Source organism: Copadichromis virginalis, linkage group LG10, assembly GCF_057382275.1.
Source record: "Copadichromis virginalis isolate Kocher_CV1m ecotype Utaka linkage group LG10, C_Virginalis_male_GT1.1, whole genome shotgun sequence".
Classification (NCBI taxonomy): Eukaryota; Metazoa; Chordata; class Actinopteri; order Cichliformes; family Cichlidae; genus Copadichromis; species Copadichromis virginalis.
This window is the reverse complement of record NC_140627.1, coordinates 24,547,843-24,573,717: the sequence shown is the minus strand read 5'-3', so window position 1 is coordinate 24,573,717 and position 25,875 is coordinate 24,547,843. Positions and strand designations below refer to the sequence as shown.

At 41.2% G+C, this 25,875-nt stretch overlaps 2 protein-coding genes across 3 annotated transcripts in view; one reads left to right on the top strand and one right to left on the bottom strand.

The window, feature by feature from the left end:
• fstl4 (follistatin-like 4) overlaps positions 1–25,875 on the top strand; it is a 230,475-nt gene that overhangs the window by 120,463 nt on the left and 84,137 nt on the right. The window lies entirely within an intron of this gene.
• Positions 16,931–19,776, bottom strand: LOC146700531 (uncharacterized). 2 transcript variants are annotated; one of them, XM_085470782.1, is made up of 5 exons: positions 19,551–19,776; positions 19,078–19,135; positions 18,788–18,955; positions 18,455–18,550; positions 16,931–18,103 (listed from the first exon to the last, which is right to left on the bottom strand). In XM_085470782.1, the coding sequence occupies exons 2-5, from the start codon at positions 19,087–19,089 to the stop codon at positions 17,789–17,791; spliced, it is 591 nt and encodes a 196-aa protein (XP_085326908.1). In that variant the 5' UTR covers positions 19,090–19,135; positions 19,551–19,776; the 3' UTR covers positions 16,931–17,788. The 2 variants fall into 2 exon arrangements, with proteins under 2 accessions (XP_085326908.1, XP_085326907.1); XM_085470781.1 differs by lacking the exon at positions 19,551–19,776 and having other exon boundaries at positions 19,078–19,501.

Here is a 25,875-nt window from a genome sequence, read left to right as displayed (position 1 = left end):
CCAGACAGCCCAAACACAGAAAAACAAAACCAAACAGAAAACAACCCAGGGCGGGCGGCGGGGGCCCAGGACGGAGGGCCCGGAACAGAAAACAAAAGAAGAGCACAGCAAACACCGGAGCCCAAGAAAATAACCCAAACACAGAGCAGTTCAGGGGGCCGACCATGCGGAAGGCAACGGCGGAGACGTGGAAACAGTTCAGGAGGCCGACCGTGCGGAAGGCAACGGCGGAGACGTGGAAACAGTTCAGGAGGCCGGCCGTGCGCAAGGCAACGGCGGCGACGTGGAAACAGTTCAGGAGGCCGGCCGTGCGCAAGGCAACGGCGGCGATGCGGAAACAGTTCAGGAGGCCGGCCGTGCGCAAGGCAACGGCGGCGGTGAAGGAGACGACGGAGCAGTTCAGGAGGCCGACCGCGCGGGAGGCGGCGGCGACGATGACAGCGCTGGTCCGGGGGCCGACCGTGCGGAAGGCGACGGCGGCCACCCAGGAGAAGAGGGTCCGGGGGCCGGCCGTGCGGAAGGCGACGGCGGCCACCCAGGCGAAGGCGGTCCGGGGGCCGGCCGTGCGGAAGGCGACGGCGGCCACCCAGGCGAAGGCGGTCCGGGGGCCGGCCGTGCGGAAGGCGACGGCGGCCACTCAGGCGAAGGCGGTCCGGGGGCTGGCTGTGCGGAAGGCGACGGCGGCCACTCAGGCGATGACGGTGCAGTACAGGGGGCCGGCCGCGCGGAAGGCAGCGGCGGCGGCTCTCCAGTGTCAGGCGTACTGGCCGAGGCCCGGTGGGCACAGGACCAGTCGAGACGGGACCAGTCAAGGCGGGACCAGGCGAAGCACAGGCTGAGGCTGCAGCAGACGAAGGCTCTGAGGAGGCTGCAGCAGACGAAGGCTCTGAGGAGGCCGCAGCAGACGAAGGCTCTGAGGAGGCCGCAGCAGACGAAGGCTCTGAGGAGGCCGCAGCAGACGCAGACGAAGGCTCTGAGGCCGGGCCAGACGAGGACGAAGACTCTGAGGCCGGGCCAGACGAGGACGAAGACTCTGAGGCCGGACCAGGCGGAGCTGCAGAGGCTGAGGCCGGACCAGGCGTAGCAGAAGCACAGGCAGAGGCTGGCCCAGGCGATGACGAAGCGGTCGCAGATGGCGGCTGGACAGGCTCCTCGGGCCCTCCAGCTGATGCGGCGTGAGGCTGGACAGGCCCCTCGGACCCTCCAGCGGAGACAGGAGGCTGAACGGGCCCCTCGGACCCTCCAGCGGAGACAGGAGGCTGAACGGGCCCCTCGGACCCTCCAGCGGAGACAGGAGGCTGAACGGGCCCCTCGGACCCTCCAGCGGAGACGAGGAGGTGCTGGCCGGGCTCACTGGAACCCCCAGCGGACGAGGTAGATGGCGGCGTGGGAGCCACGGAGTCCTGGATGAGCTCATCCGAGCTTCCAGCAGGAGCTGATGTAGAGCCAGAGAGGTTTGGGACCCCTGGCTGAATGTTAAGCCGAACAGAAGACCGTATTGCTATCGGGGACTGGGCCAATGGTTCAGGTGCGAGCTGAGCTACTGGAGAGGCGGATGAGAGTGGGAGCTGAGCTACTGATGGTGGTGAAGTAGATAACTGCACGGGGGACTGAACTGAGGGCGTCTGCACTGGCACAGGGGACTGAACTGATGTCTGTTGTAACGGAGGTGGTGAGAGTGGAGTAGGCAGTGGAGTAGATGACTTCACAGGAGAATGAACCAGAGGTGAGTGCACAGGAGATTGAGCTAGAGGTGGTAGTGATAGTTGAGGGGAAAGTGGAGCTGGTGATTGAGTGGATGACTGTGCTAAGGGATGCTGCACTGGGGACACTGGAGACTGCACTGGGGACACTGGAGACTGCACTGGGGACACTGGAGACTGCAGTGATGGTTGTAGTGGAGGTGTAACGGGTGAAGGAGTGGCTGAAGTGGCTGTGGGTCGGACGGCTAGTGGCTCAGCTACAGGGTATGGTAACGGCAGGGCTATGGGTTGAATGACTGACTGAGTAGCAGCCTGAGTGGCTGGGTGTAGTGACGGTTGTGGTGGAAGAGAAACAGGTGGTAGTGTGGATGATGGAGCTAAGGGCGACTGAGTGGCAGACCGAACTGATGACTGAAGCGATGGTAGAGGTGAAAATGGAGCTTGTGGTGGAGTTAATGGCTGAGCTAGCGGGGACACAGGAGACTGAACTGAGGGTGGCTGCGAGGGAGCTAACTGAACTGAGGGTGGCTGCGAGGGAGCTAACTGAACTGAGGGTGGCGGCGAGGGAGCTAACTGAACTGAGGGTGGCGGCGAGGGAGCTAACTGAGCTGTGAAGGGCTGCGAGGGAGCTAACGGAGCTGTGAAGGGCTGCGAGGGAGCTAACGGAGCTGTGAAGGGCTGCGAGGGAGCTAACGGAGCTGTGAAGGGCTGCGAGGGAGCTAACGGAGCTGTGAAGGGCTGCGAGGGAGCTAACGGAGCTGTGAAGGGCTGCGCAGGCGATAAGCAGCTCGCATTGACTTCCGCCACACAAAACACAGCCCCTGAATGAACAGTCATAATGTCTGGAAAAGACACAGAGTTCTCACTCACCACAGCAGGTGAATTAGAAGGCCGAATGTCCGGCTGTGGGGTGGCGCGTCGGCGGCGTGAATGCCGTTTTCTTCGGGAAGCCGGAGGTGCGGTGATGGAGGAAACTGGCAACGACGGAGAGATCGCGGCCGGCTCCTCATCCTCCGACCACATTGCTGCGAGAAAAGCAGCGGGTGAGTGACAGTCAGAGTGGAGGATGGATGGAGAGGAGTCCAGTGGCAGCAGCGTGGAAACGTTTCCCGATTGTGGCGGTCGCTGTTGCGGTATGACGAGCTCGCGAATTTGTACTGTCTCCTTGGCTTTCTGCAGATTGGACAGTAGGCCCGAAAATCCTGAGAGCTCGTGGAGATGGGGATTCCCTTTGAGAATAGCCTCGATGGCGTTTATCCCAATGGACACGGCTTTAATGTCCGAGGCGTGGGAAACTCGCTCCCACAGGCCGAAGATGCGGGCCAAATCGCTTTCCCGGGAGGAGCCTGCTGGGTCCATGTCTGGTGACGTCGTACTGTCAAGGCTCGGCTGTGTGGCAGGCAGGAGGAGGACCCAAAATGCAGGACTCACAGGCACGAGGGAATGAACTCAAAAAGGCAGCTTTATTGCTGAAGAGGCAGGACATAGGAAATACAAAACTAAACTGGGAAAAGTAAACTAACACTCGGAGAGAGAGACACAGGGAAATCCACGCAGCATGAGGGACGACGTCACGCTGAACAGAGGGAGACGCAGACAGAAATACACAGAGGGTTAACGAGGGAAGTGGGAACACACGGGGAACACAGGTGACACTGATAATCATAACGAGACAGGGCGGGGTGAACTGAACACTGACGGGAGAGGTGAAACAGGAAGTACAGAGGTTCAGACAGGAGGAGAGAGAGCACGAGTAGAACACCAACGTAACAGGCAGGGGAGACACGGAATAAACACGAAAGGGGACGAGGGCTCATAAATACATAGAGGGCACACAGGGGGAAGAGAGAGCACGGGGAGAACTTAGACATAATGGGCAGGGGAAGCATGGAATAAAACATAAGGAGAGACGAGGGCTCACAGATACACAGAGGGGCACACAGGGGGTAAGAGCCATGAAGGGAGAACACTTAGGGAACAACACAACAGGGCAACTCAGAAAACATGGCCTAAGCAAGGAACAAAATACAAACATACAAGGAAACTAAGAACACTGGGCCAACATGGCCCAGGACCATGACAGGTGCCTCTTTCAAAAACACTCTTAAATTTGGTGAGGAAGTCCTCATAAGAAATGTCCGGGGCTGTTCTCAAAACAGCTTGCGCCCAGTTTAATGCGTGCCCGCGTAATAGTTGAACCATAAAGGCGATTTTGGCCCCATCTGTCTCATATGTTCTTCGTAACTGACGGAATTGTAGTGTGATCTGAGTCAAAAATCCACCACATTTATCGAACTCACCCGAGAAAGGCTCCGGCGCTGGTAACGATCGCTCCGGTGGTTCTGTGGGGGCCGGCGTGGGGGAAACAGGCGGAGCGGCTGCAGAGGGACTGGGAGCCGATAGCTGAGGAGAAACAGACAGAGGGGGTGAGGGTGGGCTTACCGACGGTAGACGTTGAGCGAGGGCTTGAGTGAGTGCGGCCAGTTGTTGATTTATGTGCCGAAGCATGTGTTCGTGGCGTTCCAGAATTGCCTCCGGGGTGAGGACGGGTTGCTGGGTGGGGTTTGAGTCCGCTGAGTCCATGATGGCTGGATCGTTATTGTTACGGTTGGAAGGAGGACTCAAGCGCAGGACTCCGGTACTGATGCTTACAAGAAGAGTTTATTTACAAGTCACCAGGTGTATATACAAGAATGTGCAGGGGGGTGTTATATACAGCTGAGTGGGGGAAGAAGGGGTCTCCAGGGAAGTCCAAGGGAAAGCATACGTTCTTCAGAATATCCACTCACACGATCACAGGTTCACACTCCAACACTGCCACACGGGAAACACACGGGGAAAAATCCAAGAGGTTCTGTAGACAGGGAGACAGGGTTAAGGACGATGCACAGAGGAAAACACTCTTCACTAAACTTGCTGTAGCTTTGACTTTACTAACGCGTGGTAGACAACGATCCAGCGACGAACAGCAGTCACCTCCTGGCTTAAATGCTGCTCCCCTTAATGAGACACCTGGGTCTCATCTCCCGAGGGCGTGGGCCAAGGGCATGAACCCACAGTGAGTTCCGCCCCGGCGAGAGAGAAGAGGAAGAGAAACAGAGAGGGCTGATCAGCGTGCAGCTGATCCGCCTGGCCGTGACAGATATTCTTATTCAGACACTGAGACCATTGAAACAAAGATGTTAGAGGGTTTTTTCCTCTTTTTTTTCTCCAGAGGAGGGCTCTCAACCTCTCAATTCTCTCTGGACATTGCATCAAAAACACCTTGTTCAGGTGGATACTTTTTGAAGGTTGCTGTATCTTAATATTCCCCCCATTATTCCCCTATCTAAAGTCTGTGCTTTCAATGAACAGCACAACAGTGGTTGTGTTATAGGATAGCAGCTGGCTCTCCACATGATGAAAACACTGAGACATGGCTTTGATGTGCTAAACCTCTGTTTCTTTGTGTTTCAGGTGGGTCGTGAGTTGGTGTGTGTTTGTGTGTTCACTAGCTACTGAAATCCCAGTGCTCCATTTTGTTGGTATTGTTATGTCTGGGATTGAATCATATTATTTCTTATTAATGCAAATGACTTTCTTTTGTATGAGAGACATGTCTCTTCCTTCCAGTCTCACTTTCTGCAGTTTTGATTTCCACATTATAGCCAATGTGATATTTAAAAGACTTATAATTAGTGCCTGAGGAAAATTCATTATGTAGTTACAGGGTACAGTAATCAGTTTGCTTTTAGAGTCATATTTCTTCTCGTGAGTGATGTTTTGAAATATAACATACTTTTATACATCAAATAATAATTTTAAGGAATGTCAGCTCTGAATAATCCAGTTGTCCTCCTTAAACTACATGTATTTGTCCTGACTGTAAGAAGTTAGTCATAAGCAAAAATGTTTCTGCTGTAATAGTTAAACTCTAGAATTCTCTATATGTTAATATTGTCCTCAGTTTTTGGTGTTTTGCAAGCCTTGTCAGCTAGTTGTGCTCGAGATTTATTGCCTGTATTTGGTTTAGATTGAAACAAGAAAAAAGCCTGCAGTTCACAGTGATTCACTACCATCATTGGGTGTCAACCCAATTTCAAATGGCAATGACTTTACCTCTCTAAACTTACCAAAATAAAGAAAATCACCCAATTAAATATGCTCTTAAGTTAGTCTGAAAAGCAAATAATGCTGCTTGTTGATGGTTATGGTTATTGTGTTGAACCAATTCCAGGACTCGGGAGAAAAAAGTTGAACAAAAGACAAGCATTTTTTTAGTGCTAAGTTCAAAGAAAACAATGTTCCAAGATCCAGGAATAAGCAGAGAACAAAGCCAGGGAATGAAACAATCTAGGAAACACTTACAAAGAACTTGGAAACATGCAATTCAGAAAGTACAGGGAAGCCAGAGCTAGGGAACACACAGCTATGTAAACCTGACATGCAAAATAAAGAGGAAGAGGAAACCGATGAGAACCAAAATACAGCTAAAGACAATCAGGAAATTAGTGAGAGCAAGGGCAGGAAGAAAAGCTGCACCATGATATAAAGGGAATCTAAACCTATTAAAAGAAAGAAAGTGGACAGAGAAGAAGGTAGACGAAGATGAGAGATGTGGAGACAAAAATGAGGAAATACTAAAAAGACACGCGGAGATGACACAGAAGGAGGAAGCAAAAGTCATCATTAACTAAAGCTGAGAATTGAAGGCATAAATAACAAGGATAATGAATTAACTTAAAGAACCTTTTCAAAGCATCAAAGAATAAACAAGACTTGTTAGAACTTGTTGAAGAATTAACCAGAAACTGAATCCAAAGTTTATCTGAAATTCAAAAGTAGAAAGAGTCCTGAACACAAAACCTCAAAACCAAAAAGTCCTGGCTGTCACATCACTCACGTCTGAAAAGATCTTTAAACTCCATTAAAAGTGTAGACTCGTGTTCACCTTCTCCACTGCACACTCAAAAAGCAGCTCACCTCTCCATCACATCCTTGAGCTACATTGTATCTTTTGGTCCCTTTGAACTCAAGTCATTCTTTTACATTACCATTTTTTTTTCTTTTATTAGTTGATCATTATGTGGTCAGATAAATTAAGTCAGGTTAAGTTTTTCAGTTAAAGGTTGTCTGCACTTTCAGTGAACTAAATAAAAAAGCTTGATGTACTGAATGCTTCACTCGGTATAAAGTCTGTAGGTAAATGCGAATAGCAGAGAGACATAGCAAACTCCAATCTAAAAGAAGACTGACACAGAACTCACAAAGTAATGTGTAATTAAACGAAAATAATGAAATGAAAAACCTACTTTCAGCTGCTTCTTTGTCTCAAGGGGTCACCACTGCGGGTGGGGTTGCATGTTTGATTTATCAGAGTTTTATGCTCAATGTCCTTCCTGAACAAGCCCAAAGGGAATTTGTGCAAAACAAAACTGTAATAATATAATATGTAAAGTGGTACTTTTTAATCTTTCACTCAATATGGTTCATAGTCTATTGGTTTAATAGAGGTTACTTTCCCAGAATCACTTATGAACGGACAGTTACTGTGTTCTGCAGATGCCAATTGCACAATAGTGTTAACTGTCAAAAAGGTGTCTATTTGTCTCCTTTATTCGTAGAATTATTGCTACCTGAAAGTTTTTCCTTGGCTAACAGATTCCCTTTTTTTTCTTTAATAGCTGACAGTCTTGAATTTGAAATGTGAAAGGAAAATAAGCTTGAAAGCACTATCTTAGATCTGTGATTCCTAGACAGATCAATCTGCATATATTCATTGCAATTATATGGTAATTTCAGAGGGAAGCCTTGCATTCATAAATACCGCTCATCAATCATACAGAGACATTTAAATTTTAGATACTAGCACTGTTGAAGAACATGCGGCTTAGTTATAAAGTGCATTTCTTTCTACACATGCATGGATTAAACTGAGAAGTCACAAGCAGTAGGCTATAGAGACTTTTGTTGAAAAAACATATTTACTAGTCTAGATTGTTTTATCTGACACATTCAATTTTCAGTCCAAAGACTGACCCAAGAAAAAAGCTATTTCCCTGTACTTTGTTTAGACTGATACAATCGCTACAGTCATTTGGTGTCACCAACTTCAAATGGCATGCTTTTACTTTCCTTGTTGTGTTGGCACCATCTAATTTTAGTTCTGGCAATGCTAGCATCAGTACAAAGGCCTGCTGTCACACCACCCAGTCCCCAGTTGTGAAATGAACTTGAAACTCAGGCAAAACTGCAGAGTCACACTCAATCCTCCAATATAAGCAAAAAAAAACTTTTGCAAATTCTATTTCAGAAGAAGTATCTGCACCTAAACACACAATTATTAATTTCCTGTCAGTGACTTTCCTTCTCATTGTTTTCTTAACTCTTTTCATTGGCTAGGTGAGGGGAAAGGGTTCTTAAATAACGAAACATTAACTGAAGAAATAGAAACGGTGGTCAATAGAGGTTCAAGGAAGATATTTTTTCTTAGCATGAGGTTAAGTACCAGTTTTTCCTGAAGTTGACTTGATTTTTGAAGTTGTGTTGGTTGACCTTTTTATCACTCAGCATAATTTACTTTAAAATATTTGGGTATTTAATTAGGTATAGATATGTTCTCAGAACCAGAAGTACAAGCAATGCCTGAATAGAGTCATCAATCAATCAGAAAGAAACAAAGTGAAATCACTTTCAGAACAACACTCTGTTGTTTAATAACATGACAAAGACTTTGAAAGACAGCTTTGAAAAACCAGGCAAGTTCAACAAGTGCAGCTTCCCTCAGACATTTTCATATTAGGATATATGAGAAATTAGCAGGCTGTGCTAAGCTAAAAGAATAATTGGATCACTTTTTTTATATATATGAATTTATATGTGGATATTGGCAGTGAATACACAACATTACTTATAATGATACCGCAAATAAATTTGTTAATACCACAAAGTTTTATTTTTCGTAGTGGGCTTTTATTAGCTAAATTAGCTAAGCTAAGCTCAACAAACACTTTGCCGATATCTCTCTAGAGTTTTTTGTTTGTTTGTTTTTTATTAATGAAGTCTGAGCATTGTATTTTAGTGGTTTGTACTTCAACTGTGGTTCTTAAGCTCAAGACACAATAAGCCTCTAAACATGTAGCTGGACTTCTTGAGGAAAGAGCAAACAATTAACCCAAGATTGATGTCAGTTTCCCTAACAAAGTGGCATTGAAACTGTTTACCTGGGCTGCAAATTAAATCTTGTGCATGCAAACTTGAAGCATTTAGAATGGATCACCAGGTGCCCAGACATCTGTGAGATTCCCTTAAGGGTTAGAGTTAGTGTGCATGAGACTCCATTTGTGTGTTGGTTTATTTGCATGCAAGCTGAACACACATATAAATTTGAATGTGTGACTCTGTGTAGAGTGATTTGTGTGTGAGTGAGTAACTTGCATTATTTACAAGGAGCCGCAGAGAACGGTTCTGTCATCAGCCTCCCAGCACTAAAGCACACGTGGAATGTCGACAAAGAGCAACAGGATGAAGAAATAGGGCTGGAGGCAGGGAGGTGTTGTTTGAGATGCAGGAAGTAAGTGAGGACTGAACAGAAAAAAGACATATTCAGAGTGTCTCTCCTCCTGATTAAATCATGAAGTGGCAGCTCAGGAGTTGCAGGCAAATGCCCAATCACAGACAAGCACTGCAGCACTCGAAGGAGAAAGAAATCACATGCGCTTTAGCAGGGGAAATTACAAGTGGGTGGGAGACAGATAAATAGAAAGATGCTGTGAAAGGAATGTGTGTGTTTTTATTGGTCTGATTTCCAACAGTCTCTCATCTAGTAAAGTGCCACTCTATCAAAAGCAAACAAACAAAAGCTAATTTATTTTCTCTCGTCTCGCACACATCCCAAAAACTGTAAACACTGTCGTACATTTGCATTTTGACTACACATTTATTAAAAGTCAATTTATTCTGGTTTTTATTGTCTTGCACTGAAGTCATTGGAGGCGATCTTTACTTTTTCTTGTGATAATTAAACTGTGGCGAAGTGGGGAAAAAAAGATTGTGTATCTATTTTATTATTGGGAGACATCCAAAATAATGTTTATCAAGCAAACTGGTATAGCAGAAGATGATGCTGAAAAGGGGTGAATGCACAGTTAATGTAATGTCTGTATTTCTGCATGTGTAATGCATGGTCAATTTTTCTTTTTAACCTTTATTTAGCATTACACTCTCCCTTGGGAACTGTTTGGTGCAATCTCAGTTGAATCCACTAAATAGCTCCAGTGGAACAGGTGGATGGATAAATGCCTTACTCAAGGACACCTTGAAAGCATTGGTTAAAGATAGTGTGACTATTACACTTTATGTCCTGCTTCTGGACAATGTTTCCTGCTCTGCCCAGGGAATTTAAACTGAAAAACATTCTTGTGACAATCTTGTACTCTCTTCTACTCTCTGTATCTTACGCGTAACACACATGAACCAAACAAGTTTATCCTCCCTTTGTAACTTTTGTTTGGAGCTAAAAAATTACAGCAGTGCTTGATCCCCCTAAAAGCAAACTGCCCTTGTTGATGCCTTCAAGGACACTATAGAATCAGAGAGTTGTATTTCTGCTGCAGAACAGCAAACTGTGTTGCAGTTTGTCATTGTATTTGATTCTTCAGCTTTTAGTTTGTCAAGTGTCCTTGAACATTTCAACAGTGATTTCAAAAAGATGAAGCTGAAAAAAAGAGTAAAGGCAATATGCTGTTATTAGAGTTGTCTGTATGAATGTGCTGTTTACACCAGTCTGCACTGCAATGAACTAAAATGGAGTGGTTGTGTGGAAGATAAGGCACTAAAAACTTTATTGAAACTAAGATTTTTGATGGGAGCTACATAAAAAACACATGAATTGTAGCCTGTTGTGTTTTTACAGATGTTTTCATAAGGCCACATTGTATCACACATCAGAGTCATTTAGGCTGTTTCAGATTGTTGCCTCGGGCCTTGGTCTGGAAACTCATTAAGTGTCGTCACAGACTAGCCAATCGCTGGCATTCAGTCTGGTGTTGCATTTTCGATACCTCAGATTGCTTGGAACCCTGGCCAAGTAGGCACTAAAAAAGTACCTGGTACCAGCTGCTACCACCTACAGCACTGCTCGACTGCTAAAAATCTAGTCGAGCCATGCCAAGTCGACCCAAGTAGACACTAGTCGAAAAGGGCTATAAAATTCTCCACTCCTCATGGTGTCCGCAGCTAAGATGAGATAAAGACCGTACCCTAGTATAGGCTAATAAGAATCCACCAGTCTTCTAAGAGGAGTTTGTACATCAGTCAGCACAGTTTCCTCAGTCCTGTTTCCAACTCTCTCAGCTTTACATGTTCCACCGTGTTCACTTTTGTTCATATTTATTGAATGTTGGTGTGGAGGATACAGCACTATTTAACCCTGAACTGGCAGAATATTGCTTAAAATTCTGGACATGCTATGTTTCAACAATGTTTTGTTTTTTTCTTTCTTCTGTTCATAAAGCTTGTCCCTCTTAATCATAATCTTTTTAGCCATGATAGCTGTCTCTACTTGTACTGTCCACCAGTCTATCATGGATTCTTCCAAATAAAATGTAGTCTAATAAGCCACTTGTGGTAGTTCTCATGCAAGTATTCAGAAATGAGAGATTATCACCTGAATCAGAGAGAAAATGCCATTTATTGATCTGAAAATGTTAAAGAGTAAGGCCTTGTTTTTACACAAGTCCTGTGTATTTATGCATCAGTAAACCTATTATAAGATAGTGCTAACCCTGATTGTTCTACATGCTACACGACTTAACTGAAGCAGCGCAGACTCTAATAAGTTTGTGATAGTGGGTGTTTTTACAGTGCTTTCCTTTATGTACAACTGTTAACACGTGCACTTATCAGAGAGGCTTCTCAGCAGGAACCAAAATTGATATGCAACAAAATTACACATCTGACTTCCCATCTCCAGTGAAACGTGGTTCACAAGGCAGAGTACTGCCAATTAAGTTTTAACTGGTGTCAGCAAGATTTCCAGTGATCTTGGGCAATAAGATTTTCTTACTTTGTTGAACTCAGAAACTTTTTTTTCCACTTTCATTGCCACATATTGCAAGTTCTTACTCTTATTTCTTTAAGTATTAAGTCCTTCCAACTGTGAACTCCACTGCTTTGATTTATCTAGCATACTAAAATATCTTTCCTCTTTCTAAAGCACCTTAAATCTGTTTGAAGAGGCAGGAATAATTTCCTAAATCTGACACAACATTAATATCATTAACCAAAGATTAGATACACAGCAGAAAAAAATATCCTGTGTTATCGTGCCATTTGGTTCAACCTAATTAAGTGAAGGAATGAACATTTATTTTTGAGCAAATGCCAAGATAATTTGATTAGAGCTGCAGAGAACACTGTGAGTACTGAGTGTAAGATAATCTATAAATGTCTGTCTGTGCAGGATATGAAATTAGATCAAATTGGCAGCATTATTTTTAGGTATCTAATTAAAGCGTATCAAGATAGCTGTTGATTAATTATAAGGGAAACAAAATGCATCGACATTTTTCATTCTAATAACTTCAGATAACAATGCCATGAGAGGTAGAAGTATATTCACATGATAAAATGTGAGAAAAATGCCTTTATGTAAGAGTTGTGCGCAAAAGATCCAAGTATACATCCTACACAGATATAATATATTAGTCAAAAAACAAATACAAATAAGGCACAAAGCGTTTCATGCCTTAAAATGCAGCTAATGTGTGACTCGTTAAAGCTTTTGGTTAGATAATTATTAATATGCACTTCTGTCTCCCACCCCTAAAGACAATGGCAGTTAATCCATTGTTTGGTCTTGTAATTGCTTGGATTTTCTTGCTTCATTATTCTTTAATTGTTCCCTGTCAGTTGATTATTCTACATGATGAGAAAGCTCCAGATACCAAAGAGTTTGCCGTAACCGCCCATCATGCCTTGGTACACTGGCACCAAAGCAACTCCTTAGAGCAATGCAATGGCAGATCTAGAAAATTTTTACATGAGGGTAGGGCTGTTCGATATCGGATGACGATATAAAAACGTCTATCGTTTCATTTTATGCTATCGTTTGTTTCGTGGTATCGCAAAATAAACTGTTTACGGCAATATTTTTTTTATCCTTTTGATGGTCACTATATTAATTTCTTCTTTCTCTCTTTCTCTTATATTTTATATAACCACACTACCCCTGTTTTATGCGTTGTTGTTAGCAACAACGACGGTAACACCATCGCGTGTCCGCTTGTTTATGTTCCACATAAACCTTTCACAATAAAGCTCAAGATCCTGTTGAGACTTTTCAAAATAAACTTAATCACGTGAAAGAGCAGGTTATTTACAGATGAGAAGTAAAAAAGAGCTGCCCGAGATTCACATAATTTCCAGAAAATGTGACATTTTCATCGGGATGATAGAATTCTTATATCGGGATATGAGATTTTGTTCATATCGCACAGCCCTACATGAGGGGGCAAAGGAGGGGGACGAAGTCTAGGCAGGGTGAAACATAACTCCTCAGTATGTGAAAATCCCCTATATGTAAATGGAGTCAACGAAATATCCACCATAACACTGTAACCTGGATTGCATTCAGCGGTTGAGAGGAGGCGGCAGAAACACTCAGCAGGACAGTCAAAAACTCACGACCACACTTGTACTGGGAATTCCACAGTGCTTGTCCTTTAATAAACACGCTCTTCACCAACCTTACAAGGCTCGATTGAACGGCTGCTGTCTTATCATACATGAAGCAAGCAGTGTTCATACAATCTGCAACATTACTTTGAGTTAGGGAGGTAAAGATATGAGGTCAATCGCAGTCCATCTGTCCATGTGCAAGCACGTTTCTCTCACACTCAGAGAACAGTGGCACATACATTAACTTAGGTTGTCTTAAAGAGACACCACATAACCGTGACTTTTACAACACTTTAAAACTAACGATTATATCATTATCTCTTCTAAGAAAACAAAGGCAAGGTGATTTTTTACAAGCTTTCAAGTAAAAATCTTTGCTCACACATTTAAAGTACAATATACCTGAAATTAACATGAACTTAAGGCAACTAATGTATATCACATTAATAAATCAGAAATAAATCACACTGTGCACTTATTATTTATAATTAAATTATAACAAATTTTAGTTGTAGTATTAAATCAATGTAGCTGATTCATGTGCAATGATTATTTTTATAATCATTTTCAGTTAAACTAGCAATCTAAATTAATTGAATCTCCGTGGATTAATTGCTTCATCAGCATTACACGTTTTAAAAAAACTGTGAACCTGAGTTCAAGGATACATCCTTGGTTAATTCCGCTTTAGTAACATACCATCCACCTATCCTTTCTCGTCCGCCTATCCTTATCAGGGTCATGGGGAGACTGGAGCCTATCCCAGCTACCACCAAGTGAGAGGCAGGGTGCACCCTGGACAGGTCGCTAGTCTGACACAGGGCTATATTATCTTAAAACTCATACTCATATTCTAATTAATTATGTGAGTTATTTATTACTTAAGTATCACGGTACATGAATCTCAATAAAATAGATTTTTGACATTTTGCATTTTTTGTATGGATTAAACAAACAAGTTGTAACAAGGGAATTGGTAAGTTTTAGTGGCACTGGCAAACAAATGTTGAGACACAAGCTGATTCCTTATTTTTCAGGTCTCTGTGTAAAGTTAGTCAGTTGCTGCTAGAAGCTACACATCCTGTATACAGATATTATCTATTTATTATTTTATTATCAGTTTTCTCATCCGTTGATGGCCAGACAATGTAAATATTTATGTACTTAAGACATAGCTTAACAAATCAAGAAAATTTGAACATTTGGAACATGTACTCATCTAATGTCAGAATATAAAAATTATTTACACCTTTTAAATCGCAGCAGTCTTGATATGACTGAATTTAATTACTTTCTTTTTGCTGGTGTTTTTTAAAGAGACTGAGCTTAACCACCATAAATCATTGTGCACTGGGGCTTTGGTAATTAAAGAAAGCACAGTGATGAACTGTGTTTCTCTTATGCTCTCAAATTCGTCATTGCTACACGTGGGAGTAGTCCAGGGTACACTGAGACACAGAGTACTGTACTATGCAGTACTGTACATGTGACCAACTGGCCTAAATGTGCTTCATATTCATATATGAATAGGTTCTCCCAGTTAATACTCCCATGCTTTTTTGTGTGTTTCTTGTCAGTAGCTCAAAATGACTCAAGTCTCTTTTATGCAAGAAACACATTCTTAACATAATTCCTTCACATATACATTTATTAATTCAGTCACTCCCACACTGAAAGTTTAGGTGGCTCTTATACTGTTTGGAGCTCGTTTCTAACTTTCACTTGCTGGTTTACTTACTTACTTGTCTTCCTCAAACCCATTTGCCTTTTTTATATTCAGTGTGAAAGCAAACTATTGAGTTTTTATGGTTACTTTATTTAAATAGTCAGTCTTATCCCACTAAACATTGAATGTCGAATAGACACAAAGGTCATGTATATATTGGGTCTGTCGGTCCATGGCCAATGGACAAAGTAGGTCCACAATTTGGACGTCCAACTATGACCCAGCCTGGACGTCAATATGACGTGACTTTACGCAGTGGGATATGACTAATAACTTCCAGTATGACTGCCTACAAAGGCCAATTTCGTAAACAGATCTTAACCACGTAGCTCTTTGCCTCTCATTCACTCCTTAAATATATTATAATGTATTCTGTGAAGGGGAGGGAAAAAAATCACATGACTTGAGTAGAGCAGAAATGTATTTGAGAGCTGCAAGACGTGACATAAAGTAAATCAACACATGGGAGCTCAGAGGCAGCTCATTCTGTTGTGGATATGGCGCCTTGGCCCAGCATCTAGAGGGCCAAAAAGCCAATGGGTATTTAAATAGCTGTGGATCACAGGCTTTGAAACATATCATTCCAGCTGACAATCTGCCGGCTGAAAGACCAGCTGCCCACCGTTTTCATGTCATGTCACAAAGCCGTTCATCTCCGTTCATCTCTTTTATACTCCATGGATCCATGAGGAGCACAGTTAAGAAATTTAAGAAAACTAAAAGTCACCATTTTAGCTGCTATTCTCTAAGGAGACAGAGTTGAAACAGGCTACATGTTTCTAACTGCCCTGTCCAGTAATAAATTTACTCTTTGGTCATTTCCATAAATAGTTTGGTGTCCAAAAGGTCTGAATAACTCTCAGTCCATCTAGGTCACCTCATTGTTATTGGTTAACTACATAAAACATGTTTCTTTTTTCCCCTGTTTGGTTTTGAAAGCTTCTCCCCAATGGTAGCAGATGAGTGTAACCCAGATATCCTTACATAATGAACCAAGGAGGCAGTGTGCAAACAGGAAACCCAAATCAACAGACCCATAGAGGGAAATACAGTATATGTGTTATTTGTTTGTGTTTTGTTAATTTCCTCCTTCATTAGTTCTGTTTTGTGCTTAATGGCCTACTGTGCCACTATTTCAACCTGCTAGCAGAGAAGAGAACACCAGTTGTAAACCTCTAATGAGTCTGTATCGGTCCACTTCCACTGCCAGTGTACCTTGGGGCAAACAGCTTTGTCAAATGCATCGACCTCTTGTTCTGTTTGATGTATTTCATCGCCTTCTAAAACATAGAATATTACGGTCAAAACAATATGTCATTACCCAGAAATTTCCCAGAATATGATTAAAATGATTTGAAGAAACTCAATTTCCTAATGTTCCAGTAGGCATGGTTACTAAATTCATAAATACAAGGCATCTTAACAAGCAAAACCTTACCCAAATGATAGGCAGTATGCTCTGTTGCTAAACATTTCCTAGTGTTCAGCTCTTTGTACTGTTTTTGTACAAATGTACAATCCAAACCGTTTCTACTCTTGGTGCTTCAGATTAAAAACTTAAATATACCTACAAGTTCCTCTATTGTAACGGACTTGTAGGTAATCCAATACACTACTCACGTCTTTGTTAGCGATTCTGTTTTTCAATAAAACAAATCAATTTAACAGGATTTGGGAATTTTTGGTTAAATATGACATGCAAGGACTGTCCCACAGTGCACTGTAAACCCGAATAAGTTACCAGAACTCAAAAAAATTGAGGCAATCGATTGCCTCAATTTTTTTGAGTTGATCAACTCAAAAGCCAAATTTTTCCAGAACATAAAAGTTTGGATTACATGGTACTTGTATCTTTTGAGAACGGTCAACTCAAATATTTGCAGTTAATATGACTTAAAGTTTCAAGTTTACAAATTCAAAGAAATAAGTTCACAGAACTTATAAAAAATAAGTACACAACTACAACATTTTTATGTTAACAAAACTCAAATGTTTATTAGTTTGTGTTGTCATTATTTTAAGTACACGTTAGTCAAATATGTTGACTACTTGATACTTAAAAACATGTGACCCAAAACTTAAAATTTTTGAGGCAATTGATTGCCTCAATTACACTGAGTATCGGTAACTTAATATGCAAAAGTCATAAACATCTGCCATTGAACAGTATCTTGCCTGCTCCCTTTTAGCACTATGTTGAAATTAAATACATTTTAAAAAAAAAAATTACATAAATTAAAAATAATTAACAAAAACATTTATAAATTAAAATAAGTAGACCAAAAATTGTTTAGTCAGGAAAACTGTCAGAGTAATGAAACATAATGCCAAATAATAATATCAAAATGTGCTTTTGGCTCTCTGGCTAATATCTGAATAAGACAACAAGGCAGCAATTTGAGTGAATTACAATGCTATTTGTTTTACATTAACCAGTATCAAACAGTGAAATTTAGGTCATCTTGCGCAGCCCACAATGTTTTGGAAATAGTATTACGAAAAACATTAAAACATACAAAACATTAGTGTTGCTTTGCATTATGTTAATGAGAACAAAGGCACGTTGTATAGTTTGGACCTATTGGCTGAACACCTGTAGAGTAATGCAATAATGTTTTGAGGCATTATTTAGATGAAAGGAGAGAACTTTGAACTAGCCTTTTATAATGCTTCACCCTGCATCCTTCTTTCAGATGAGTTCCTACATAACCAAGTCATTCTTGAGGGTCTGTAACCTGGGTGACAGTTTACCACTTTCTAGACCAAATAAAATCTTTTGAGTAAATTCTAAAGTGTTGGTCAGGGCTTTGGGGTAGCTGAGGGGAAGTGCATAGATCAGTCCAAACATTACTAGGAAGGCTTCACCAAATCTGGGGAGACTGAACACGGCATCACTTACAATGACGACAGAGATTTTCACAGGTTGGTAGTGAACTGGACTTGTTGTGTCATGGTCACTGATGACAGTGAAGAGGGCCACTTCAACACCATCAAGCTCCAACTCATCAGATTCGTCCTGAATTAATGAAAAAGAGATACTAATCACAATCTAACCCAAGAAATACAACAGACGACATATAATTTCTCATTTTACCAACTCCCATTGAGATCCAATACCTCTTTTACAAGGGAGACCTGAGTCTCACTGTAAGAGGTGAAAAACAGAAGATCCATGTTCTGCACACATAAATCAGCTAATTCACCAGAGAATCAAGTGGTGTGAGATAGACTGAAACTAAGCTAAAGGAAATACACAGGAGTAGACTAAACAAAGGTAAGTCCAAACAGTGCATCAAAATACATGTTTGTACTTTGATGCACTGTTTATATACACAGTAGTATCTGTTAGATACTTAAGGACACTCACAGTGCAGGTTCTGAAAAATCCAGAGACATCCTCATGCAGATAGACAGGAAGGGCAGGGAGAACGGTAGTGCACTTGGTGTGGATATCATGGATTTCCTATTTCCAGATAAAAACAGAATTTTATATACTGGTGAGTTTACTGAACAACAACAAAAACAACAGTCAAATCAGAACATATGTCCACAAATAACCTGTTCACATCTTTAATACAGTCAGACAAATAGCAAACACAAAGTGGAGTAATAGCAAAATTCAAAAAGCTCATTTAAATCATTGAACCTGTCCAATGTTCCACTGGTTCAACCTATGAAATGTGTAACAATCTATTATTACCTGTTCATTGTGAATTCTTAGAATTTCAACCAGGGCATCTGCTGTCTTCCCAGTTTTTGATGCCTTCTGTCTGAATAAGGTCATCAGTCGAGGAAGATGGCGGTCAAGTTCAGCGTAGAATGTATTGGACAGGTTCTGATTTGTAATCCGCTGAAACTCTGCATACAACTACAGCAGAAGAACAATACAGTTCAATTTGAAGAATCTCGCACATCTTTATAAAGCAGCAAAAAGCTGCCACATGAGTAAGAATTACAATTTTCATTTTAAACAGAGCTGATCCATATTACCTCAGACTCCATTTTTAGAGCAGGCCAGAGGTCCAAGAGCTCCTTCACAACCCTAACCCTGCACATATAGTTTAAAATATAGCGTTTCTAACAAGAAAACTGCTTGAAAGCACTCTCACTGCAGACAGGCATCTCCGTTGTGTAACTGCAGGGACAACGGGCTTGTTTGGACCCAACTATTCTGAGTCATGAGAGGGGGTTTAAAAATTTAGAGAGATTAAAATACTTTGTTTCATACTAGGCGACCGGGCGCCACCTCTAGAGCAAGTAGTATCTAACTTTTTAAACAGCCTGCGACCCTCATTACAACAACTTAATGCTAGCTCTGCAAGCGCAAAGTTTCCTTCGGGGAGAGCAGCAAAGCACATAAAAAACACGGACCGACATTTCTGCTATTCTTTTCGACACACACCCAAAATACAACTAAATATTGGTATTTTAACAATAAACTAATATCAACATTGAAAACTTACTGTAAGTCCAGTGATGCTAGTTGCTGCCGTTAGGTCCAACTTTCTCCAGTCGTCCGTGTTGCCTCTTTGGTGCTGTTCCCGCCCATATACCTTTACTTCTTCTGTGTTTCGTATTAATGCTCATTAGCGCCGCCTTCCGCTTCGGAGGGTGAATCAGAGATTAACTCGGAATAAAAATTGATTCCTGCAGCTGCTCAACACTTACGGAAAAAATTAAAAATATATATGTAGGACACAGTGATAAAACAATGAATATTAAAATAAATACATTTTGTCTTCCACTAATGCATTTAAGACAATTTGATTTTACTTATTTGGTGAAACACTTTGAGATTTTATTGTATTTTAGCATGTGCTACATAAATTAAGTTTATTATTAAATCCTACCTACTTGAAACAACAAAAATAACAGGACTTTACCATTCTTATATGTCCTAACTTAACTGTGTTACGTTGTGCTTAAGTTATTATTTTAAGTGATGCTTACTTAATATAGAAATAGTTCAATTCAATCAAATATTATTAGTTTCATTTACTCAAAAAGAAGAACATGTTATACGAACTTGACATATTTAAGTTAACAGAACTTTTTAAAGACTTTGAGTGTACACTACTTAATCTGTTTAATTACTTTGAACATTCGGGTTTACAGTGTGAGCTGAAAGAACTGAAGGTGACAAACTCTCGACTGTGTATAGTAACACCTCCAAATAGCATATCTGTGAAGTGCAGCATGGCTCAGCAACTTGCAGCCTTTTGTCCCATGATCATCACTTTTATATGTTCAAGTGCATAGTGTGAAGGATGTCATAAGGCCTTGATGCAATCAGATGTAAAACACAATATTTATGAGTATTTTAAGTTCTGAATCAGTCAGATTTGACCCGACAAGACAGGAAGGTTGTTGCCAGTTCTTAATTGTTGCCATTTATTTTGAGTTCTTAAAACATCATCAAACATTAATTTCCAAAAGTGGATATTTTAGGGAGAAAGATGAAATGTGAAATGATGAACATTTTGTTGGTATAAACTATAAATCATGATTTTATTAAATGATTGGACAGGATTGGAGTCAGGATTGGATTCAGGGCAAATATCACACCGAATTGTTTTATTATAGTACTTATTAGTACTATGGCAAGGTAAAGGTATATTTGCTGGGATTAGCCAAAAAAACAAAAGTCTTCTGAAGTTAAAAAAAAAAGTGGCTACAGTCTTTTTTTCTGTGACTTTTATTGTGGAAGCCAGTCACTGAAATGCTGAACAATATCTAACCTACAGCATTTGTTTTTCAGTGGAGTATGCAATCAGCTGTGCCCAATGACCCAGCAACGAACTTAAAGACTGAAAAGAGGGGACAAAATATCTTTATGTACCAAATTACTGTATAGTAATTATTGAGAGGAAAATAAATGCCCATGTTATGAACTGATTGCACTGTCTCTCATTAGCTCAGGGGAAAACATACTCATTATAATTGAGGGCTGTCATAAAAGTTGAAATGAGCTCTCCATGTTTGCTTCATTTGATGGTAATGAAAATGCTATAGCTATTGCATGACTGTAGAGGCTCAAATATTGCTAACCAATTCATCTAGCCTCTTGGGAAAACAATGCTTATACAATGACTTTTTATTAAAATTAAAGGCACATATTTCCTTTTTTTGTTCGAAATGTCTAAAGCAATTAATTCAAAATAATAACCTTAAATAGTCCGTATTTTAAACAAAGAGCTAGGTTTAAAAAGAAAAAGTCTGATAAAGTACAACTATACACTGTTTTATAGTTCGTTGTCATGATTGCACTTTTAGCAGCAGTTGATGTCTAGCGCTGAAGCTGCTACGTTTACACGGAAAAAGAAAAGACAGAATCTCCTGTCAAGAGACTCCCACACGAAATACTTCAACCTTTACCACTGCAGGAAAGTTATGACCTAAAGAGGAAAAAAAGAAGAACGAAAGATGAAGTCTTCTCAAGGCATATACATGCACAGACAGAAATTAGATGAAAGGAAAACTTAGATAAAAGGGATGAACCTTTTTTCTCGTTCACTGAAGCAAAAGAATAAAAGAAGTGTTCTCACTGTACATCCGTGTCTCACTCTTGTTCTTTCCTGTTGTTTTTTAAATGTCAGTATAATCCGGCATTGATCTACACATGCATGTGGAAAATTACTCACACCTGCCAACTACATAGTTGATGAAACTTAGAAGGCACGATACATCCTCATTGCCATTAGACATTTGAAGTCTTTTTTCATACTCAGTGCTACTTCTGAGTGTTGAGTTGGCCTTGAAAGTTGTAAGTTTCCTATAGTTTTATCTGCATGCACCACTCACTTTGCTTTATGTAGTGCGTTTCTTTCTTACCTGCTAACTAAGTATTCTTAACTGTGCAAGAAATGCTTTGCAATCTTTAATTTTAATGACTTGGTAAAGACATCCAGTGATGTTATGGTGCTTGGTAGCATTAATAAAATCAGACCTGCTTGCTTTGTCTGTAAAGATCGAAAAAGACGGCCCAGTGTTATTACTGCCACAAAACTTAGGCCATGTCCACACTAATACGTTTTTGTTTTGTAACTTTGTAATTTTGCGTTATTCGCAGCAACAACTCCACCTCATTGTTAGTCCATCCACTCAGTGCTTTTCCTCAACCTTTCGCCGCGATATTTCAACGAGCCGGAAAGTTAGAAAACAGCTGACAGAAATGAGGCAGGTCAAATCGTCTTGCCTTTCACGCATGCACAGTACTGGATCGTAAGCGTTTTCGGCCGTTTCAATGTGGACGCACAACTCTGTGAAAACGACTGAAAGCGATAGTGTGGACGTGGAGCGTTTTCAGACGAAAACGCAGTTTTCAAATTTGTGTGGACGTAGCCTTAGAGAGCCTTAAGATTAAAAATCAAGATTCTAATCATTAGCATGTATAGAGGACATACACACAGGAACTACTTTCACTTTCTTCTCTACAACTTAAATGTAGTCATAAAACAGTAATGGAGATCTTGAGAACCAAGAGTTTGTTTACTTAGCAGCTTTCAACTTTCTACCTCCCACTTTTTCTTTCATTCAGTCTCGTAAAAACTCTCGCCTCAAGGTCACTGCAGTATTTGGGGAGGGTAATGTTAGTTCAGGGTTGTCTGTTGTCAGTGGGGTTCACTTCGGCCACATATACCCACAGGCAGCCATTTCCTCCGGTCCCCCCCTCATTCAGGCAATTTAAAATCTGTATACTCATGGGATCATCAGGCAGCAGCTTGCAGGCCTCAGCAAGGGCTATGAAAGGGCTTGAGATTACTGTAACTTACACTGCAGGTGTGGGTGATAGAGGAGGATGGATGGTAAAAATGTAATCAACGCCTAAGCTTGTTCCTAGTCGCAGTCTATTAGCATGAGCAAGGGCTTAGTAATTATTTTCGTGGACTAAATCCGCCCCGCTAGGACTGAGGGTGTAAGTGCAACTGTATTTATAGTCTCTTTGTGCCATTGAGGATGTGAATATTCTTTGTGCTGTTGCTGTTCTCTATGTGTTACATGATAATTATGTATAGAAATATTCTTGTCAGATAAGTTATAGGCAGCTTATAGCCAATCTCCAAAGCAGGAAAACATACAGTAAAGTACTTATTGAGCACGCCAACATGTCTAATTGTTACCTGTTATTAATTCTGAAAAGTTACCATTACAAATGCAATTTTGCAAATCCAAAGGTATCCAGCTGCCTCACACCTATCTGAGTGTTTCCGTAGAGAAACCTGTGACTATAATGACTTGTTTTTATTAGTAGATTACAGACTTGCTCATTAAATCTCTTTACTTGTGATCAGATAATTAACACTGCTCTTGATAAATTGTGTTCATCATTATTGACTGGCTTCACCAGTAGTTACTGTATATTGTTAGTAGAGTGCCAAAATAAATCTTCCACTCACTTTGCTGCCTTTTTGCAAAAGAGGCATTTGCATTTTCAACATTGTCCCTGCTTAGTAAATCTGACCCCAAATTGGGTCTAAGTTGATCAGGAAATCACAGTGGAAACTGTGATGACAGTTTTGGTGTTTATCCAACCATTTGCTCAGGTGGCACCTAAAAAACAAAACACATATCGTTACAGCGACATTATCTCACACACACACACACACACACACACACACACACACACACACACACACACACACACACACACACACACACACACACACACACACACACAAATAATAAAAGGAAAACTGTTAACTGAGTCTGCTTGGGGTGGAAAATCATCACTAACGTTGTTGCTTATTCAAATACATCCATGTCAAGCAACTTCCTGCAAGGAGTGACTCATTTAAAAGAAAATGAAATCCTACCACTTGTAGACTATGAAGACACTAAATGATCTCTGAGTTTCCAGTCTTACCCAAGGCACAGAATGGATGAAAGTCATGAAAGAAGAGTCAGAGTTATCATAATAAGAGTTGTTCTATTATTTCACTCATGATGATTCAGCTGTTAGCTCTCTGCTGCTTTAAAACGAACTCTCCCAGCAGCTGCTGCCATTGTGAACAATATGCAGCATTCAGTATGAAGCCTTATGAATTCCACACTATCTAACAAAACAACCAAAGTCATTAGTAAAGAATTTGTGTATCCACATTAATATTTCCATCGACACAATAACTGAAAAATCATCAAAACAAACAACCTGCATATCTGAATAAAAAAAGCACCTCTATGCATTTCACTTTGTTAATTGACTAATTAGTACAGATCAAGAATTGTCTCACAACCTTGATTTCAGAAAGAAAATAACAATAAAGCCGTACCTGCTGCTGCACTTTAACGGGGACTCAGCGGGCTTTTTCTAAACACTAATTATTAAAATAAAAGCAGCAAGAAAAGCAATAATGAGAACAATTACTTTCCTACGCTTTTACGTGTTTCGCAACAAAAACAAAGCCAACGGGGAGACGGTTGTTGGACCCGTATACTGAACTTTGCATGTGCCTGTTAGTCATACTGTGGTGGTGGGGGCTGGGTGGTGTTTGGTAAGTGATATAGAGCTGGTGTGCATAATGCTGATGTGCAGTTTGAGAAGCCAGTTCCTGATGACAGGCTTGCAGACAGGCAGGCAGGGACTGAATGCTACTGTACTATTTCTCCTTTACCGCTTCGCCAATAACTTTGGTGTTGCAATGGGTTTCTCATTTAGTAGGTGCCAAGCTGCACAGGCTCTGATAAGACTTCCTGAGCACACACTGATCCACTCTGCTAAATGTATGGTGAGGCAAACTGACAGCTTCCCCGTACTCAGGAAATCTAGAAGCATCATTTTAAATCACTGCAAGTTATGTATTAGCTAAGAAATGTAGGAAGGACTTTAAATGTTAAATCATCGCTTTTTACTGATTTGATACTGGATTATTGCTCACGCTGTCAATAACTTCTCAAGAACAGTCCCATATGGGTTATTAATTCTCAAATCAACAAGATCCGTGGTATGTGATTCATGGTGAGCTGTGACAGCCTACAGCTGATGCTATCAGCTCACTCCTCCAGTCCCTAATCGTATTCAAACAGACAGTGAGGTCTTCATAACTTGACAGCTCACACTCTTACTCTGCTGATCATTCATGCTGCTGTGTTGCTATTGACCCAGGTTGCTGCAAATTCCCTGCACCTCCTGTAACTCCTCCTGCTGCTGTGTCTAGATAGATGCAGAGGGAGCTGCTGCCGAATAATTACTGGTGTTGTGCCATGATTTCATACTGAAGGAGTTTTATTTTAAAATGGGATCCATGGGAGGGTTTCAGGGTGACCAAAAAGAACACAAAGGCTTGTCTCAGATTTGCCAAAAAAACATCTTGATGATTCCCAAACTTTTGGGAAAATAATTTGTGGACTAAAGAGATAAACCTTTTTAGAACGTTTGAGTCCCATTGCATCTTGGATGACACTAACAAAGCATTTCATAAAAAGAGCATCATACAAGTTAAATATGGTGTTGGTAGTGATGGCCTGTGTCCGCCATCAGTTCATATCCTGAAGCTCAAGCACCTCTGAATGTGTCAAAAAAATACACATATGAATAAATAATCCAGACATAAATCGAAATGAGATGCTTTGACATGACCTTAAATAGGCTGTTCGTTCTCGAAAACCCTCCAATTTGGCTTAATTAAAACAGTTCTGCAAAAAAGACTGGGCCAAAATTCCTCCACAGTGATGTGAAAGCCAGTTTTCACAAATGCCTGATTGAAATTCTTGCTGCCAAGAGTGTCACAACGAGTTATTAGGTTTTGGAGTACTTTTTTGAATATGGCCAAGTAGGTTTTGTACTTACAC

What these genes read in the sequence shown, in the direction of transcription:
- LOC146700531 (XM_085470781.1), bottom strand. Translation starts at nt 19,143, where the DNA reads ATGTGCAGGGTTAGGGTTGTGAAGGAGCTCTTGGACCTCTGGCCTGCT. An exon ending in TAAGAATTCACAATGAACAG is followed by an intron (nt 18,551 to 18,787) that starts GTAATAATAGAT and finishes ATCTGGAAATAG; the next exon opens with GAAATCCATGATATCCACAC. An exon ending in GATTTTTCAGAACCTGCACT is followed by an intron (nt 18,104 to 18,454) that starts GTGAGTGTCCTT and finishes TCATTAATTCAG; the next exon opens with GACGAATCTGATGAGTTGGA.